Source organism: Sinohyriopsis cumingii, chromosome 4, assembly GCF_028554795.1.
Source record: "Sinohyriopsis cumingii isolate HCF-2022 chromosome 4, ASM2855479v2, whole genome shotgun sequence".
Classification (NCBI taxonomy): Eukaryota; Metazoa; Mollusca; class Bivalvia; order Unionida; family Unionidae; genus Sinohyriopsis; species Sinohyriopsis cumingii.
Genome location: NC_142964.1, coordinates 102,885,201 through 102,906,289, shown reverse-complemented (window position 1 = coordinate 102,906,289; position 21,089 = coordinate 102,885,201). Strand labels below are relative to the sequence as shown.

At 35.7% G+C, this 21,089-nt stretch overlaps 1 protein-coding gene across 2 annotated transcripts in view; it reads right to left on the bottom strand.

Moving 5' to 3' along the window:
• Positions 1-134: 134 nt before the first annotated feature.
• Positions 135-21,089, bottom strand: part of LOC149801804 (stabilizer of axonemal microtubules 2-like) — a 59,204-nt gene continuing 38,249 nt past the window's right edge. Inside the window, exons 4-7 of one of the 2 annotated variants that reach the window (XM_089956150.1) lie at positions 7,615-7,701; positions 4,842-5,360; positions 3,960-4,046; positions 135-3,039 (exon numbers count right to left, since the gene is read on the bottom strand). In XM_089956150.1, coding sequence (XP_089812276.1) covers positions 2,030-3,039; positions 3,960-4,046; positions 4,842-5,360; positions 7,615-7,701 — 1,703 coding nt within the window. In that variant the 3' untranslated portion in view covers positions 135-2,029. Of the gene's footprint in view, positions 3,040-3,959; positions 4,047-4,841; positions 5,361-7,614; positions 7,702-10,987; positions 16,679-19,295; positions 19,383-21,089 lie in introns of those variants that run through there. The other variant, XM_089956151.1, reaches the window with a different exon arrangement.

The following is a 21,089-nucleotide window of genomic DNA, read 5'->3' as shown; positions in this document are numbered from 1 at the left end:
TATATTTTCTGTCATTTGTTTGCAATAGCTTCTTTTCTACTTAGATTTCAAGCTAGTTTGTGTCCCCATACTCTAGCATTGAAGATGTTTTGATACCACTGATCCGTCTGTATGTCCATCCCATTGTCCGTAACTATGTCCTCCTAACCCAATGGTTCCCAACCTTTTCTGGCCATGACCCTACAAATAATTATTTTCTGAGCCTCATGTTCCTGTTTGCACGTTTTTATAAGCTTTGCCAACCTAAAAAAATGCTGGCAACCCGCAGAACATCTTCACAACTCTGATCTGGGTTGTTACCTAGGGGTTGGGAACCACTGTCATAAGTCACTATTTGTAAGATGGGTATTGTTCTGGGGTTGGGAACCACTGTCCTAAGCCACCATTTGTAAGATGAGTATTATTCTGGGGTTGGGAACCACTGTCCTAAGCCACTATTTGTAAGATGGGTATTATTCTTGGGTTGGGAACCACTGTCCTAAGCCATGATTTGTAAGATGGGTATTATTCTGTGGTTGGGAACCACTGTCCTAAGCCATGATTTGTAAGATGGGTATTATTCTGGGGATGGGAACCACTGTCCTAAGCCACTATTTGTAAAATGGGTATTACTCTAGGGTTGGGAACCACTGTCCTAAGCCACCATTTGTAAGATGAATATTAATCTGGGGATGGAAACCACTGTCCTAAGCCATGATTCGTAAGATGGGTATTATTCTGGGGTTGGGAATCACTGTCCTAAGCCACCATTTGTAAGATGGGTATTATTCTGGGGTTGGGAACCACTGTCCTAAGCCACCATTTGTAAGATGGGTATTATTCTTGGGTTGGGAACCAATGTCCTACGCCACCACTGTAAGATGAGTATTAATCTGGGGTTGGGAATCACTGTCCTAAGCCACCATTTGTAAGATGGGTATTAATCTGGGGTTGGGAACCACTGTCCTAAGCCACCATTTGTAAGATAGGTATTATTCTTGGGTTGGGAACCACTGTCCTAAGCCACCATTTGTAAGATGGGTATTAATCTGGGGTTGGGAACCACTGTCCTAAGCCATGATTTGTAAGATGGGTATTATTCTTGGGTTGGGAACCACTGTCCTAAGCCACTATTTGTAAAATGGGTATTATTCTTCAGTTGGGAATCACTGTCCTAAGCCATGATTTGTAAGATGAGTATTAATCTGGGGTTGGGAACCACTGTCCTAAGCCATGATTTGTAAGATGGGTATTATTCTGCAGTTGGGAATCACTGTCCTAAGCCATGATTTGTAAGATGAGTATTAATCTGGGGTTGGGAACCACTGTCCTAAGCCATGATTTGTAAGATGGGTATTAATCTGGGGCTGGGAACCACTGTCCTAAGCCATGATTTGTAAGATGGGTATTATTCTAGGGTTGGGAACCACTGTCCTAAGCCACCATTTGTAAGATGGGTATTTTTTGTGCCTCCCTTTCCTAAGAGGGTCAAAGGTCAGATACATACATTTTTTAATCAGAATAAGTTTTGAATATATTTGAACCAAAATTTATACACACATTCTTAACAGGAAGATACATACAATAATTTTATGTAAGAGATTTTATAGCCTCTAAGTCAATGGACTGGGAAGTGATGGTATGTGGAAAGTAGGTATTTTGACAAAAGTAATTGAAGTTGCCCTAGTATCTTATTATAATTGTGACCATTATCATGTTCAATTTACATTTAACAGAGTTTTGGTGTATTTTTTACATTTTTTTTTCTATACTGCAGTGCTTATTTTTCCTTAAATCAGTTTCAATTGTCTTCTTGTATCAGGAGAATTTCACATGAAAAGAAGGATAAACTCTTAATAGTTCATAAAAATTGAGCCCATGACACTTTTTCTTCTGTTATTCTACAAGCAATGCAAAATAATTTTAAAAAAATTGTGCCTACACTAGCATTCAGAATTTAAGGAGTTACATGTGATTACCAGTACCTACAATACACCACAAGAAAATTGATCTTCCCTCATGTTCCGTCACTTTGCTGAATTTTGAGCATTTATGATACTGTAATTAGAGGTGGAAGGACCCTGCCAGTTTGCTTTATTGGACTTTCAGTTAACGGAGTAATAGTATTCATGACAGGTTGGTACAGTCTGTGTCCACGGCTGTCATTTTCAACAAAGATGTATCGTGAGTTTGTCTTGTCCAGGAGGGCTGCCTCACACTGCTCTACACGTTTTGGTGTGTAATCTGTGCGGTACATGGTCATGTCATCAAACTGTGCGTCACTTCTGAAGACTGTCCCATCTGGTCGGTAGCTGTGGGACTTTGAAAGTTCATGAGGTACATAGTGCATTTTGTAGCTAGATAGCCCCTCAAATGGAGCCATATTAGGGACATATTCAGCCTTTATTAAAGGCTTATTTCTGTCTCCAAGACCCCATTTTCTGTAGTCTGTCAGGTAACTTGTGATGCCATCAAATGGAGCACTTCTGGTCATAGAAGACGTACCTGGTCTCCTTACAACAATTCTTTCGATCGGCTTTTCAGTGTATGTACTCTTGTGAGTTGTCATCGTATCCATTGGGCCTTCTGGTTTCACATACTGAGACAAAACTCGGGCATATGGTTTCTCTATTGGCCATTTGCGATAATCGATCCTGTGGGTTGTGTCATCATCAAAAGGTTCATGTGATTGGAAGGCTTGAGAATCTGGCTTAAAGCTCTTAGTTTTGTCTCCCTGCTGACCCCTATAGTCCCTTTTGAAAGTTGTCTCGTTCTCCATTGGTGCATTTGATGGCTTGTACTGCTCTTTCTCATGGAGATATTTCTCCTGTAATGGATGCTTTATGTAGTCCTCTCTGTACCTAGTCTTGTCGTCAAAAGGGACGTCTGACTTCAATGTATTATCCAAAGGCTTGAAACTCTCACGGGCTGCCATTGGATGATTGGTATAATCATGCTTCATCGTTGTCTCATCCATGAATGGGGCTTCAGGAGGATGCCATGCAGCTTTCTCTCCATAGGGCCCAGGGCGACCACCAAGATCCCATTTTCTGTAGTCAGCTGTAAGAAAATTTAGTTTTGGCATAAATATTTCTAATTCACATGTAGAGTTTTCTCCCTTGAAAGATCTCTTCTTCATATGAGTAAAAAATCATTATAACAAGAAAGTGCTATAAAATATATTGTGATCTACTTTTCTCACTCTTATTATATATACATAATTTTTAGCAATATTTTGCAGCACGAATCTAGGTTGGTTAAAACTGCATAATAGGACACAAAACTACTTCAACAGCAGAAAGGAATTAATATGCAGTTATTTACCCTTCTTGTGTGCTGGACAACTTCATATTTTACAGGATTCATGAAGTGTAAAAATTGATTAAACTTTATACGACTGGCCTTTGCATCACAACAGATGTTCATGCATTTTTTAATCAATTTCAAGCTTCATGATTCCATGAATCCTGTAAAATATGAAGCTCAGTTCTTACTGGAACAGTGGAGTTAACATTGATGTACATGCATATATAATTACATCTACTTTGCACAAAGCAAGATCTTGGCTTGACTTGGTTTTTATTGTTATATGGCACACCAACACAAGTTAGGTTATTTGGTGCCGATGCAATTGGAGTAAAGTGCCCTGCCCAAGAACAGAACACAGTAGCCAACACAGGTTGATCTTATGGTAGGATTCAAACCCAGATCCTTTTGGTGAGGAGTTCAACATGCTAACCACTGTGCCAATGCGGGTCTCCAAACAGAGTGAAAGACAAAATTAAAGATGTTGGTTTGAGTCTCAGGCTCTGCCACTGTGGGTATGTGTAGCCAGTAGCTTCTCGTGGATTGGACATTCTTACTGGAGTTTTCCAGAGTTTTTTATAATGGCCACCATGTATAGCTCATCATGTGCTGAGAAATGGCAATAAACCCACAACAACAACAATAATACATAGTCTATATCTTTCTTTTGATACCTTTGTATGTGGGTTCCCCTTCAAACTTCCCAGGTGCCAAAGGCATGCCATCATGCCTTATTGCCCTTACTGGAGATGTGTGCTTAGCTGAAAATATAAGAGAAAAATATCTATTCAATGTATTAAATTTTATGGCATACTCTTCACCAACATTTGACTGGTATTTATGGTTTGTACATTTTCAAAACTTGTTACATCTCAAAAGAAAGTGATAGGTAATAAGTAACCATCTGCAAACTGTTGCCGTTTTCAAAGAGCTATGAAAAACAAGGTAAAAACACATGCTTATTCTATGTCTCAAAAGCATATCTTTTATGTCCCCTGCCCAACAAAATAAGCTCATGTCCCACTTTCCTGTCCATTTTGTAAATTCAAACTTCAATGCATATGAACTCGTCAACAAATTCTTTTGTCTTTCAAGACAAAAAAGGTGAAGGATGTATGTGATTCCATTTTCTTGTTATTTTTCAACTGAATGCAGAAAGTAAAGAAAAATTCAAAATTTTCTTTTGATTCTATGACTTTCTATCTCTATCAGTGGAGCTTTTAGGTTTTGGTTTTAAATAACTAAGTCTTTCAGTTTTTTGGATCAAGTAAAATTTTATGTGATTAAAAGAGATTTAGTAAACTTTAAAACTGACATAAAATGAATCAAGCGCAAACAAAAGTATTTTCATTTTGAAAAGGTTTGAAAAAGTTTACTCTGGTTGAATGATGGATGCTGAAAGTTTGCTCCTTTGTGATAACTATTGCACTTTTTGTAATTTCTGCTATACACAATAACAGAAAACAGTACCATTTACTGTAATGGAGACATCTTGATATCCAGTAATATTAGTAGCTAACTTTTCAGAGAACTTTAGTTAATATGAATCAACTTACGTGTATATTCCTGTTTGTATGATGTAACATGTTCCATCTCTCCTGGGGGTTTTATATACTGTTCTGCGGCATGAACATGGGGCTTCTCTACTGGCCATTTGCGATAATCAATCCTGTGGGTTGTGTCATCGTCAAAAGGTTCCTGTGATTGGAAGGCTTGAGAATTTGGCTTGAAGCTCTTTGTTTTGTCTCCCTGCTGACCCTTATAATCATTCTTAAAAGTTGTTTGACTCTCCATTGGCACAGATGATGGCTTGAACTTCTCTTTTTCATGGTAATATTTCTCCTGTAATGGGTGCTTTATATAGTCTTCTCTGTATCTAGTTTTGTCATCCAAAGGAACATCAGACTGCCATGCAGTCTGCGCTGGCTTACAACTGTATCGTTCTTGTGCTGGATGCTTTGTATAATCATGCTTCATTGTTGTCTCACTCTCCAAGGGGGCTTCTGGTGGATGCCATGCAGCTTTCTCTCCATAGGGACCAGGACGACTCCCAAGGTCCCATTTTCTGTAGTCGGCTGAAATGGTTTGGTATGGTTTAGTTAGGTTTTTTATGGTGCAGCGACATAAGTAGATTATTTAGTGTTGATTGGAACTGGAGTAAAGTGCCATGCTATACTATGTAATGTAAAATGTATGCTAGTTATATATATATACATGTTAACATCCATATAAAGAACGCCTATTTCTATTACCTGTGTTTGGCCAGCATCCCTGATAGGACATTGTACACATGCATCCATTGGCCAGCATCCCTGATAGGACATTGTACACATTCATTCTTTGGCCAGCATCCCTGATAGGACATTGTACACATGCATCCTTTGGCCAGCATCCCTGATAGGACATTGTACACATGCATCCATTGGCCAGCATCCCTGATAGGACATTGTACACATGCATCCTTTGGCCAGCATCCCTGATAGGACATTGTACACATGCATCCTTTGGCCAGCATCCCTGATAGGACATTGTACACATGCATCCTTTGGCCAGCATCCCTTATCAGGGACATTGTACACATGCATCCTTTGGCCAGCATCCCTGATAGGACATTGTACACATGCATCCTTTGGCCAGCATCCCTGATAGGACATTGTACACATGCATCCTTTGTCAGCATCCCTGATAGGACATTGTACACATGCATCCTTTGGTCAGCATCCCTGATAGGACATTGTACACATGCATCCTTTGGTCAGCATCCCTGATAGGACATTGTACACATGCATCCTTTGGCCAGCATCCCTGATAGGACATTGTACACATGCATCCTTTGGCCAGCATCCCTGATATGACATTGTACACATGCATCCTTTGGCCAACATCCCTGATAGGACATTGTACACGTGCATCCTTTGGCCAGCATCCCTGATAGGACATTGTACACATGCATCCTTTGGCCAGCATCCCTGATAGGACATTGTACACATGCATCCTTTGGCCAGCATCCCTGATAGGACATTGTACACATGCATCCTTTGGCCAGCATCCCTTATCAGGGACATTGTACACATGCATCCTTTGGCCAGCATCCCTGATAGGACATTGTACACATGCATCCTTTGGCCAGCATCCCTGATAGGACATTGTACACATGCATCCTTTGTCAGCATCCCTGATAGGACATTGTACACATGCATCCTTTGGTCAGCATCCCTGATAGGACATTGTACACATGCATCCTTTGGCCAGCATCCCTGATAGGACATTGTACACATGCATCCTTTGGCCAGCATCCCTGATATGACATTGTACACATGCATCCTTTGGTCAGCATCCCTGATAGGACATTGTACACATGCATCCTTTGGCCAGCATCCCTGATAGGACATTGTACACATGCATCCTTTAGCCAGCATCCCTGATAGGACATTGTACACATGCATCCTTTGGCCAGCATCCCTGATAGGACATTGTACACATGTATCCTTTGGTCAGCATCCCTGATAGGACATTGTACACATGCATCCTTTGGCCAGCATCCCTGATAGGACATTGTACACATGCATCCTTTGGCCAGCATCCCTGATAGGACATTGTACACATGCATCCTTTGGTCAGCATCCCTGATAGGACATTGTACACATGCATCCTTTGGCCAGCATCCCTTATCAGGGACATTGTACACATGCATCCTTTGGTCAGCATCCCTGATAGGACATTGTACACATGCATCCTTTGGCCAGCATCCCTTATCAGGGACATTGTACACATGCATCCTTTGGCCAGCATCCCTGATAGGACATTGTACACATGCATCCTTTGGCCAGCATCCCTGATAGGACATTGTACACATGCATCCTTTCAGCTATTTTACATCAGTTGAATGTAAAATTTAGATTGACAAAGATTTATTTTTATGTAAGGCTTGGGATGCCTGTACACAGTACAGCGAATCGGGTCTAAATGAACATTTAGGAATCACATTTTGTCCTCTGGACAGCAGGCGATCATATATATATATACACACGCACACACATACAAACATACATATATACATACATACAATTCAGATATGTAAGTAAACATTAAACAGTTTATAAATGTCCTCCTAGATAAATGGGCATTTTATACACATAGGTAAAATTTCGCTGCAATTGGCATTGTTGCTTCTTTTATAAATTTGATCATTTAATATCAATTTGAAATTTGTATAAATTCCAATGCCAAAAGCATTGATAAAATATTTTTTTTTTAATGAAACTTAAACATTTATATACACTATATAGTGGGTCTCTTCCCTTATGTTAAGGCTTGTACAATTTTTACCTTTGTAAGTTGGCTCTCCTTCAAACTTTCCTCCGTCATTTAGCTGATGTATAGGTTTATAAGCCCTTGCTCGCTCTGCATGCTTCTCTGAAAGAAAAAGTTTGATTTTGAGTTGCTTAGTAGCCCATCATATATATTTAAATCAATTCTAAATCTAACTGGTTGAAGTTTGGTATGGGACTCCCTTTACTTGTTGGACTTTGATAAGTTCATGAGGGCTAATGATACTAACAAATGGCACAAAGGTTATAAGCAGAGATATTTTTAATAAATATACATTAAAATGTTTTTTAAAGTTGGGTTGGGGTCATCATTAAAGGTGGACTTTTAAGATAAATGCAGTACAGTACTGACAACTTACAATGAAAACATCCATACATGGCCTTGCGTCAGAACTTTGTTTTATTTTTAATTATCTATTTGCTATATTTGACATCCTTATTAATGGTTGTGATTAAAACTGCCTTTTACATAACCTAAATAAATTATTCTGAATAATTAATAAGGATTTTAAAATATTTGATTCCTTGAAAATTTAATGTAAAAAAAAATGTACTTAAATAAGAACTAAATAGCTGCAGTTAAGTCAGTTTGGGAATTTTGAGTCCAAATGATCTTTCCAGACTGGCCAAATCACACCCCTTTGCTTTTGTCATCTTTAGCAAAAGCCAAGAAACTGAACTTGAACATTTTATTTTCTGTTTAGATTTGTAATGTTGCTTTCTATCAAATGCAAGTGGTTAGCAAATCTCCAGGAAAAATCAGAAAAATATTAATGATTTTTCTTAAGGAGTACAGCAGAATACTTAAACATTATTGGCTCAAGTAGTTTAGTGATACTTTGATGAGAGAGCAATTCTTTATAAAAAAATGGCAAAGTTTGGTTGCGTTTGATCACTGTGTTTTGCTCCAGAGAATATTGTTTACCTTCCAAGATCATAGTCTAAATGGAATGTCGTGTGATGTCATTAATGTAAGATCCAATCACAAGGACTCACTTGTCATAATCATTTTAAAAAAATGAAGATTGCTTGAAATGTTTGAGCCAATTAGAATACATTTCTACAAATAAATTATGATTTCATTTGGAAAGACCACTTTTAGTCAATATTTGTATATTGTTACATATATAAAGTTTTTAAAGTAAAATTTTTTTAACATTATTGGCTAAAATCTCCAGATTATTGCTTTTATTGAATAAAGATATCCCCCACCACTCCACCACAAATTTTTTTAAATAGTACCTTTAATCTCTCAATAAATGGATCTTGAGAAATTGTATCATGGATATCCAGACTGAAACATTATTATGATCCTATCGCATTGGTAAAAACCAAACCACCTGAATGTGTCCTGTCCAAAGTATAGCAGTACCCCAAGAGTAGAGAAAAAACACCTGCAATGTAGCTAACATGATTAAAATCTGATCCCCACTGTCCTGGCAGCAACTACTTTGGGGATCATGCTCTGGTTGACATACATTATTACCATAATCACTAATTTTATCAGCCAATCAGATGAAACCTTGTACCTTTGCATTTGGGAGACTGAGCAGTATGGCTGAAGAGCATCAATATGTGCCAAATGATACGATTCACTTTCGGATTTCTGAAGAATGCATTTTGATTGGCTTATTCAAAGGTCGTCAAAACATGACCCCTAACAGCTGCTGTCAGATGTTCACATAGTTCAGTGGAGATCTGATTTTAATTAGATTGCAATGTAGCAGTACCCCATATGCAAAGAAAATGCATTAGATAAACAACATTGCAACCAGGTATTGTATCCATTTCAAATCAAAACCTGTGTAACCTTATGACAAACTAATTTGTATCATTTGTCCATTGTAAGAAAGAAATAGGTCTAAATTGTATATTTCTACTGTTTAAGAAGGAGGATGCTAAGTTTGTTGGCAGTGCATTTTTCAAATATGTCCCAAATAATTGACTTGTATATCTCATTTACTTGCATAAAATAATTAGTGATGAATGCATCTAGATGCTTAACTATTAAAATAAAAATTGTTGACCATGGATTCTGCACTTCATGCTGTTTAAGGCATAACTACCTTAAGTACCTTTATATACTTCCTTTATGTTTCTTCAATTTTATGAAGTACACTTTATTAATTATAAGTACTGATGTACCATGACCATCTTTTTTATACTGGGCACGACATATCAAAACATCTGCATCAGTTATCTGGTATTTTCTGGAATTAGTTGCTTTGGAATGAAAGGACTGGAATATATTACTACCTTAAGTACCTTTATACACTTCCTTTATGTTTCTTCAATTTTATGAAGTAAACTTTATTAATTATAAGTACTGATGTACCATGACCATCTTTTTTTATACTGGGCACGACATATCAAAACATCTGCATCGGTTATCTGGTATTTTCTGGAATTTGTTGCTTTGGAATGAAAGGACTGGAATTTTGGGTACAAATGACCTTTCTGGGACCAGCTAAATCACACCCTTTTCCTTTCCCAGCCTATGCAGAAGCCAAAAGGTTGAACTCAATAAACGTTTTACTTTCTAAGTAGGCTGCTTTCTATTGTAGCAAGTGACATTGTTTCACTGGTTAGCAAAATCAGATAAAATACGAAAGATTATCTTCGGGGACTACTATGGGATGCAGTAGCAGCTAGTGTAGTGATATCTTTAAGTACCTTCCCCAAGGACACACCATGCTAGCTGATCTGGGCTGACCTAATGGTGTCAACTGAATGTACAGCCTTCTGTTTATGAGTCCAACACTTTAATCACTGAACCTTTGCAGGAATCAAATGCACACGTCTGGTCAAAGGGCCCAACATCTGAACCACTGAGCCACAACAGGAATCAAATGCACTAATATCTGATCAAAGAGTCCATCACCTGAACCACTGAGCCACAACAGGAATAATAATGCACACATCTGGTCAAACAGTGCATTGTCTGAACCACTGAGCCACTATGGAATCAAGTGCATACACTTCCGGTCAAGAGTCCAAAATTTGAACCACTTAGCTAAATCTGAAAAAAACATGCTTATACTTACAGTGGAAAAATCACCACTAAAATACAGTTTCAATCTTATGACCTTAAGTTTCAGGGGTCAATCCCTTTGACCATGTGACTTGGGTCTTTACAATGAACACATGAAAAATGAATGCTGAAAACTTGGGCTCTAAATGTAGCTTTTGCCAGTGCTGCATAGAATGTGTACATTTTGCACTTGTTTAGATGAAAAGGAATTCTTTACATTGTACAATGTTGGGGACAAAGTACTTTTTAGGAAATTGGGCTGCTGTCAAAATCAAATCTATATCAAAAGGTTGATCATATAAGGTAATTAAGTAAATCAAATAAGCAAACAAATAAACCATGAAATATTATTTTTTATTTAATTTTCCTTGATTATAAGTATTACTACTATATGAAAATACATAGCCATGCTTCACTAGGGACTGACCATTTAATGTTTTAAAAGGGGTTTGGTGCCTGCAAGTTTCTTTTCAACTGGGATATTTTTTTTCTTTTATACAAGATAATGTTTTCAATTAAAATGATGGTTAGAATAATGCCCTTTTTCTACTGATCAGAGCAAGAGGTTTTTTTTTCAAGCATTTTGAAGCTGGAAATCTTCAACAAATCCAATCCACCCTCCCCCCATTAAATGGTCAGTCCATTATCTAAATGGAAGTACATATAACAATAATGATATTCAGATATCAATGAAACAAAAGTCTAACAATATCTCACAAAGTTCTTCAATAATTACAATGTTTTCTTGTTGAAAAAACAAAAATATATTAACAAAAGAAGAAATAAATATCCATTTCTATAAATGCTATAATGATAAATATACATTACATAAATTTATTTATTTTGTTTAATTATGATACCAGCATTTATATTCTTGCGTACAATTTTTCCTTTGGATGTTCTCATTTTTTATAACACATCTTGTTAATTTTATTAATTATATTTATTAAAATATAATTTAAATCACAACATTTTCTCAAATAGATGCTTTCACAAAAATTTGTAATATGAAATTATATAAATAGGAACATGACGGTTTTAATATTGATCTAATAAGTAAATACACAATAAAACATTGGAAATTATTTACTGTGGATTATCCATCATTAGCATCGCAGTTACATCTATATGCCTGAGTAACATTCTCTCCCATGTAACAGTATGTTTCATATTAAAATACTGTTCCAATTAATATCATGGCAGGAATAACTTTGCGCAAAGATCTATGCAAGTATATATACCAAATCAGTATTTACTTTTATTCATATGAACAATTATATCATAATTGAAGCTAAGCATAATTATATTAAAATAACATACACCCTATGGGATTTCTACAAAAAAAGTGTTTCCTTTAAAAAATAGTTCTTTATGTTCTGAATACAAAACTTCAATTTACTTTTCTCTTGTGTAAAAAGAACTAACAAAACAACTGAAATAATATAGGTAATGTTGTAAAAAAATTATATTATCACAGTTTTGCTTCAAATTAATAATTGTAAACAAACATTAAAGCTTATTTCAAGCACTGGTTGCGTGGGCATCAAGATTTGCTATCTTACACTCCATGACCAAAATATTCAAAAGACTAAAAGAGCATTTTAAGTAGTTAATTAAGGCTGAATGGTATTCACATCATTAAATAAAAGGCATTACAATGACAAGAACCTTTTGGCAAATGATCAGCTATACATTTCCTTCACACTTAAAATATTTTGTTCTCTCAGTCGCCTCAATTACTTCCAACAAATTTGACAATTTTTACTGTAGTTTTTCTGAATGAATTCATATCTGAAAGACCAAATAATTACTGCAAAGTGGGTGTTCATAATTTCAGTGCTTTTTGTCTAGATAAAATCTGAAGAAATACTTAAATCTGTAAATGATGCCTTGAGATATCTTGCACACATTTTGGTGCTCTAAATGGAACTCTTGAAACAATTCTCATTGTTTTGAAATATCTTGGCACTTATTAGTGTAAATCTAGGTAGGTAGGACTAAGAACGTATACAATATCCAGGGGCATTAGGACAAGTTCTCAAGTAAGTACGCTCTTTCAGAGATAGGGGAATTTTTTAAATGAGAGAGGTGCCATTGGCAGGTAACTTCTGAATTTGTGAAACCTTTTGACTGGGTGTAACTGATCCACTTGCCCTGGTTCTGACATCTTTTGCTTAAAAAAAAAGGAATGTGTCGTGAAAATTGACAAGTATTTATCCTTACGGTTAGATGGTTTTATCAGTCTCATAACCGTTGATGCCCCACTGAATGGCTCTTGAAAATGCTACTGTGTAAAATGTAACAACTATATGATACACACACGCTTCTACATCTATTCACTGAGTATAATTCTACTTCTGTACAGGATAAATATGATCTTAATCCATCCAAAACATTTTTCAATAGATAGTTCATCGAAGAAATATAATGTCTGTATTGATAAATAACAAAAAATTAAAAAGACAAAAGCCTCATCTACTTCAACATAGTCCAAAGAAAAGCTGTTTCTCAGCATATAAAAAAAAAACTTTTAATTAAATTAATATACACCACCATCAAAGAATTCTCATTTTCTCACCTGCTAGCACAAGCTGTTTGCACGTTCTTTACGATAAATCTATCGGCATTATAACAGAAACAGCAAATAATCAACAGCACTTAAAACAGTTTAAGCACAAAAAGTATGCAACAAAACCTTATATTTTTGTTACAAATACCTGAGGAGGTAGTTTTGAGTTTTCATCATTATATTAAGCTGGACGATATGATGCAGCATGCATCTTTTGTATACATTTTTTTACAACAGATTTTACTCCACATAGTCTTTCAAACTTCTCTGTAGGATTAAAATGAAACCAAAATCTAAGCAAAAAGAATTATAAAAATTAAAGAACAAAGAAGAAAAATTTTCCCTTAAGAACGTGCATAAAAATCAAATAAATATACACGTGTATCATACTATATATATATATTAGCATACTATACAAAGTAGTAAAATAACAGAAACAATTCTTTATGTTGGTTTAAAATGGGGTATTTTCTGGTACTTAATAAGGCACAGGTTTATGCATGGAATGTGTACTGTGGCATGCAAACAGTTTTAAGAGATGCAGAGTCTCTGATGCAGAATCAGTCTTTGTGAAATTGTGAAAAAAAGTGCGATAATTATGAAATAAAAATGTGATAATTGTGAAATAAAAATGTCATAAGAGCGGTATTAGTATATATTTTCTTTTTCATGACAAATGTTAGACATTCAATCTAAATTCATCTCCATAATGTAAATATACTACATATTTTTTTTAAGTCAGAAAATATAACAAGAAGCCCAAGTCCTGAAATTTCTCACATAGCTGACATAATAGCATATAGCCCAATGCAAGAGTTGTTGGCCACTAAATCATAGTCATTTGGATGCTTTCTGTAGAAATTTCTACCAATGCTGTTGATTGCATGTCATGAAAACAGTTGTTGCCAGGTTTTCTGTTTTTAGCATCATTATTTGAAAGCATATCAGCCTATTTTGTCCAATTTTGAAAGATATATATGCCAGGATGCATCAGAGTTCATTTAATTCTATTTGGAAAGGGATTTTTACCAAGTTCTATAAATCTTTTTCTGCTTTAGTGAAGGAAACCAGATTTTATGGCTATATGGCATAATTTGTAAAAGACTGAAAGACCTTCATTGTAGAATGTTTTGTTAAATTATGTTAAGTGGTTTTTTAGAATATATATAATAATTAACAGAAAAAAATGGCAGATCAACATCATTTATAAAAACTTGGAAGGTCATCGTGTCAGGATGATTTCTGTCAAATCAAGTTAAAAATGCTGTTTAGTTTTCTCTTTTCAGTAATAGTGGCCATTATGAAATTGAAAATACTTCATGCTAGGATGCTTTCTGTCAGATTTAGTCAAATTGTGTTGATATTAGTTTTTAAGAAATCCTTTAAAAGTTGGTTTTTATTAATTTTTAGCATTTGATGGCTTATATCCATCATTGTACAAACTTAAAAGACCTTAATTCCAGAATGCTGTCTGCCAAATTCAGCTGAAATTAATTAATGGGTTTTATTTCTTCCGAAAAAGTTGAAAATACTCTGATTGTTGACAGATGCAGAGTAGGTGATTTATGTCAGATGCAGGGCTGTACCAGCTTACTTGACTTTATGAAGATTTATCAGTGCCATGTAAGAACGTTAATTATTATCTTTAAGCTATAGATTTCTGAAACTTAATTGAATTATTCTGATTTGTTTGTCAACTTGGCTAATGTTTTGAATAGTGTCAGGGAATACAGGGGAGCTAATACAATAAATCTGAAGCCATTATGTGACCCATATTATGTCCGAATTTGTGTCATATCAAAATGCATTATAGCTGGGTACCCTGGTATACATACCCTCCTTGACTAAAATCTGTACTTCAAATTACCCCCAAAACCGAACAGAATTATTTCAAATTAGAGCAAATAATGGATACCATACATATTCACTTATAGGTCCAGTACAACTGTAAACAACATGGACCCAGATTTGCCACGTTGTTAGTTTTAGTGATCACTTCTAACTGCAAAGACCCAGATCTTTACTTCTAACTGCAAATACCCAGATCTACCAGTACATTATGTGTCTGGGTATATACAGTTTGCACCTGGATCCAACTTACACATGAGTATATATGGTAATTCATATTTTACTACTGACACTGTAGACTTTTACAAGTCATGTCCCAACTGAACAACACAAATCTTAATCCTCATGAAAAGGAATTAGTTAAAAGCATGATTAAGCCGGCTCAGTGCTATGACAGACTAATTAAATATAGATTAACATACGTGGCTGACTAATTGCTGGTGCAGATTTTGACTTCAACAAAAGCTGGGTACATCACCCAATGCTGACTTGATTACAAACAAGACAAAGGATAAGTTTGTTTAATATTTAACTGAATTTATAACAGCACTGAATGACAGGGTTTGTACAAAATGTAAGCATCCCATACTTATGATATTTTAAAACATTATGCCACTGATAATGGCTGAAGTCTGCCATTTGGCGATCTCAGGGGACTATTTCTGCCTGGTAATTCAGTTATCGTTGTTTGGACAGGGACAAACAACTTGTGACCTCGGTTATCAAGCTCTGTAAACTTGTATCTCATACTGTGTTCAATATTCTCAGCCTCACATCTTTCCATGGGCTTTGGTGTGAAATCGGTTCTGTACATTGTTGCATCTTCAAATCTGGCATCACTCATGAAGGCACGATTATCAGGCTTGAAGCCCAGGTTTCGCTGCATTTCATGTGGAACATAGTGTCCCTTGTATGTGGACTTGCCCTCAAATGGAGCTGCATTTGGTTGATACTCTGCTTTGTTTGGAATCTTGGCTCTGTCACCCATGCCCCATTTCTTGTAGTCTTGTGTGTAGTTTGTGGTTCCATCAAATGGTGCATTTGAGGTTTTTGCAGCTTCAGGCCTCTTTGCAACGACTCTGTCAATTGGCATTTCTCTGTATGTAGTTTGATGCGTTGTGCTTAAATCCATCTCGCCATCTGGTTTCTTGTACTGCTCTGGGGCATGAACAAATGGTCTTTCCATTGGCCATTTCCTGTAGTCTATCCTGTTTGTTGTTCCATCTTCAAGAGGTGCAGATGATTGGAAGGCAGTATTATCTGGCTTAAAGCTGACAGTTTTCTCTCCAAACTGACCCCTATAGTCTCGCTTGAAGGTGGTCTCACTATCAAATGGAGCATCTGTGGGCTTGTACTTCTCTCTCTCATGGATATGTTTTGATGGAAGGGCATGCTTAATATACGCATCTCTGTATCCTGTTCTGTCTTCAAATGGAGTGTCAGACTGTTTGACTCCTTCATTTGGCTTGAAGCTCTGACGCATTGCTTGCTGATGGCGTTTGAAATCATGAGCCATTGTTGTCTGTCCTTCAAAAGGTGCCTGTGGAGGGGCCCATGCACCTTTGGTGCCATAAGCCTCAGGTCGACCACTGAAGTCCCACTTTTTGTAGTCAGCTAAAACAAAAAAAAAACAAAAAACCAATGGTTAAAAATTTGAATTATACTCATTTTCATTCAAAACTCTTGCATTTAAAACCACCTGTAAAGCTTTCCAGTAATTAAACATTAAACAATTTAAATGAGAACATTTATTTTTGGAGGTAAATTGTTTGTAAAAGCCTGTATTTTTCCATTCTTTGAAACACAAGGCACTTTAATTTGCAGGATATCATTGAAAAACTCTGTATAACAATAAATCATGAATAAAAATATAATTGGACCAACCAAACATTCTTCACAAGGACATAACTATCTTTTACTTATATAGTGCATATTGTTCCTTTATGCAGTACTGAAAGACTTTCACAACTAGAAATGTATCCATATGCCGTGGATGCCCAGCCAGCATGATGCAATCAAAGGTCAAAGTCAACAAGGCACTTTGTCTGATCATGGTGAAAGCTGAGCTTCACCTAGATTTTCATAATGTAAAGCCTTCTATCAAATTTGTTCCAAGTCAAATAGGGTCATAACACTAGAAAATTTGCTGGAAAATGGTGAAAACTTATCATTATCTGGGTATTTTTAAAACCAAATTATACTTTAAATCAAAGAAATCCTTCAAAAGTTAATGAGTAGAATAATAAAATTGAGGGAAGTCAAACAAGGGCCATAACAATGAAGTTTTTGTCAGATAATAGTTGTTGTTGTTGCTGTAGGGTTTAACGCCATTTTTCAGCACATGATAGGCTATACATGGTGGCCAGTATTAATGGTGGAGGAAGAACCCAGTAAAACACCGGAAAGAACCACCGACCCACGAGAAGCTACTGGCAAGCTTTCTCACATACCCACATTAGCCAAATCCAAGACTCAAACTCACGCAGACAGAGGTGAGATGGCAGTGATCTGTAATGGAGAGTGCTTCAGACAGCTCAGCCACTCGGGGCCCCCTCAGATAATAGTAAAACTTGACCGTGACCTATATCTTTCTAATGTAAAATCTCAAACCAATTTTGATTTTAATGCATTAGGTCCTTCTAATATTGTTGAGCAAAAATAAAATTGAATAGTAAAGTTCTAAGTTCATTAGGTGCTATAACTGCATAGAATTTTCCCAGAAAACCATGAATATTGAACTTTACCTAAGCCTTCTTCATACCAATTTGTTTTATTTCAATCATAAAGTCCTTCAAAAGTTACTGATTGGAAACAAAACTTGTGACAAGGTGTGTCAGGATGGGCACGAGCAACACTATGCAGAGCGGCATGAAAAATGAAGGAAAATTAGAAACATGCATATTCCAAACATTTCGATGGCTTGAGAAAATAGCAGATAATAACTGAAGTGTTACAAATTTTGAAATTTTTGTAGATGATTATTACCAAACAAATTTTTATTAAGAACAATTTGCTAATCTATTTAGTCATAAATTCAACATGAAGAAGGAAATGAACAAGATACGAATAATCGTCAATGCTGTAAACAAAATTACAGTCTTTATCCAACAGTGTGAATTAAGTTTAATGCTTTACTGGGCAAGAAATGTGTCACCAGATTATAAATGCCCCCTCTGTTGTGATATTATAGAAGAAATTTGAGTCAAACTGCAAGGACATATTTCTAAGCTAAACAAGGACCATAACACAAATTTTATTGGACACATATGCAAAATAAAAGGGGCACTCACCAATTATTATGTACTTTTGAGAGAGTGATGTATGTAAGGTGAAGTTGTTTGCACTGGAAACATGCACAGTATAGAGAATGTTGTTATACCTCTATGCTACTCCAATGTAATGTGGCTGACATTTCTTTGCATATTGTACTTTGTGGAAATTGTACATGATCTAAGCACACTGCTAACTAAAATGACTGCTCCCTTGTGCTAAAAAACTTGGCTTGAATTACTCTTAAAGTACTATATCTTCAATACGTATTAAAATGGGGAACATGAATTTTGCCAGATTATCCAATACCAGCTTCTGAAAGTGCAATGAATGAACTACCAAATATATAAAATGTAAACAAAAGTTATTGGCTCTTTTTTCTACAATTTACCTCAGAGTCTGAAGTTCAGGAAGTGAAAATGACCAAATGGAGCTAGCAGTTTTTTGAAAGGTGCGCATCTGGAGTAAGGCCAAGGTGTATCCTCTATAACCCATATTACACCCATCAATCATGCACCAAAATAAAGGGAATTAAAGGTTCTTTGAACAATACCTAAGATATACAAGGTCTTTTTTTAAATAGCCAGCATAACCAGTGAGGAAACCCAGGGAAATTCTTTTTCTTGAAAATTCTAACCCTATGCAAATATAAAACTGTAGAGTGCCACCAAAAGTTCAAGCCATATTACTAAATTTGTTTTTCAATCCAAGAATGTCTTCAAAACATGTCAAGTACAAAATTTATAAAGTACAGGACTGACCGACAGACTAACAGGTTTTTGTGAAATGATACAACAATTTACATCCTGATCAAAGAAGGAATTTAAAAAATTAATGAACTCAAATACGGCAGATCGATGCCCCTCTATCTACAAGCTATGTTTAATGTATAAAGTACATTCACACAGACTACACAGTTCAAGATCTGACATCAGTCCTAATTACATCATACAATAGATACCTTTATATGTGGGCTCTCCCTCAAAACGACCAGTTGATTGGTGCATAGAATCGTGTTTGATAACCTGGGCAGGAGAAGCATATTTTTCTGAAAGAAAGAATGGACAAGATGCACAATCTACAAATTTAAGGCAAAATAAATAATCAAGACAAAATCTGCCATAAATCACTCATTTTTCCCAAGCTTCAACTACTTTAAATTAGTAAAACAATAAAACTCACATACATATTATTTAGCTGACAGCAATATTTGTTTGCAATACACTTACTAATGTCAGCTGTAAAAATGTAATTTTATCAAAAATATAATGAATTTATTGAGAGAAAAAATTTAAATGCAATGATTCTAAATAAATTTTTGTACAGTAATCTGTTTATCTACAAAATGTTCACAAATTTGTATTTGTCATAAATTAGCTTATTCGATCATCCAAATTCTGATAATATCAAAGGGGTAGGCACCGTAAGATTTCTTTTGGCTCAAAAATTCTCAACTTTTCAAGCAAGTAGTTGATCTGTTAATACCATGGTAAAAAATTCAACAACATTTGAAAAACACAGAATTGGAATTGATGTTTAAAAATTATTTCATGTGATGACATAGGCACATGCTCATAATGTCTAATTTGATCCTGTGAAAATTAAACCATGCAAAACCAAATGTATTTTACTGGGACTGTTCTTTATTTAGACTGAGTTTATATTCTAAAGAAACTGGATACTGTTCAATGTTCTGCTAATTTATTTTTTATATAATCTTTAGCAATAATTAATGCAAAATACTGACCAGAAGTAAAAATTTAAGTAAAATTGTGTGTGTGTGTGTGATTTGGATTTTTATTGTAGCTTTAACAATTTATCAGTCATATCACTATGATGTTTGTGGTGTGGCAGTTTATAGTGATGTCTAAAACTGGGGCATCATGTCACAGACATATAGCATTATGTCCCACCCAGTCACATTATCCTGACACCAGGCCAACCAGTTCTAACACTAATCTCTTAATGCTGAGTGTCTATTGAGGCATCTATTAGTACCAATTTAATAAATCTTTGGTATGACCTGATCAGAATTTGAACCCATGCCTGCCTGCATCCAAGGTGGGCAGTCTAACCACTAGGCCACTGGAGTGGTCAGTAAAAATGTATAAACACTGCCTCAAAACTGGAAAAGCACATGGCATCCTGACTGCATCAAAATCAAACGTCCCTAAGATGACATTCTTCAAAAGTCACATAGAGACAGCCTATGATATCCAAGAGCTGTAGTCATCAGTACAGAGGGAGGAATTGTCTACATAATCTAAATTAACTTCTTATTTCTAATTAAAGAGGAAGTCAGTCTTCATTTAGAATCATACCCTGAAATGCAGGCCAACAGTTACATCTATGTGGTTTGATAAATCAACACTATGCCAAGACACCTTGTAATAATGCAAACTGTTTAACTTGGTCTGCAATGCACATCTAGTAACACAATAACTATTCTAAATAACACAGCATTCATCGCTTTTTCATAAAATGTTAACCAAATTCTTGCATACAAAATGGTTTAAATACAGCCTAAGCAATACCATCAATAACCAAATATAGGCTGCAACATCAACCCTCAGATGCAAAAGAAGCAATGAAGGAAGTGAGTATGAACCGTTCCCCTTCAGACTCTCTAAACTAATTGAACTTAAGCCTTTATTAATTACTAATACCATACCAGGGTCATCAACTTTCAGCAATTTTTTCATAACCATTATTGTGTACTGATAAAAAAACATAAAATGCTCTGAGAAAGATGCTA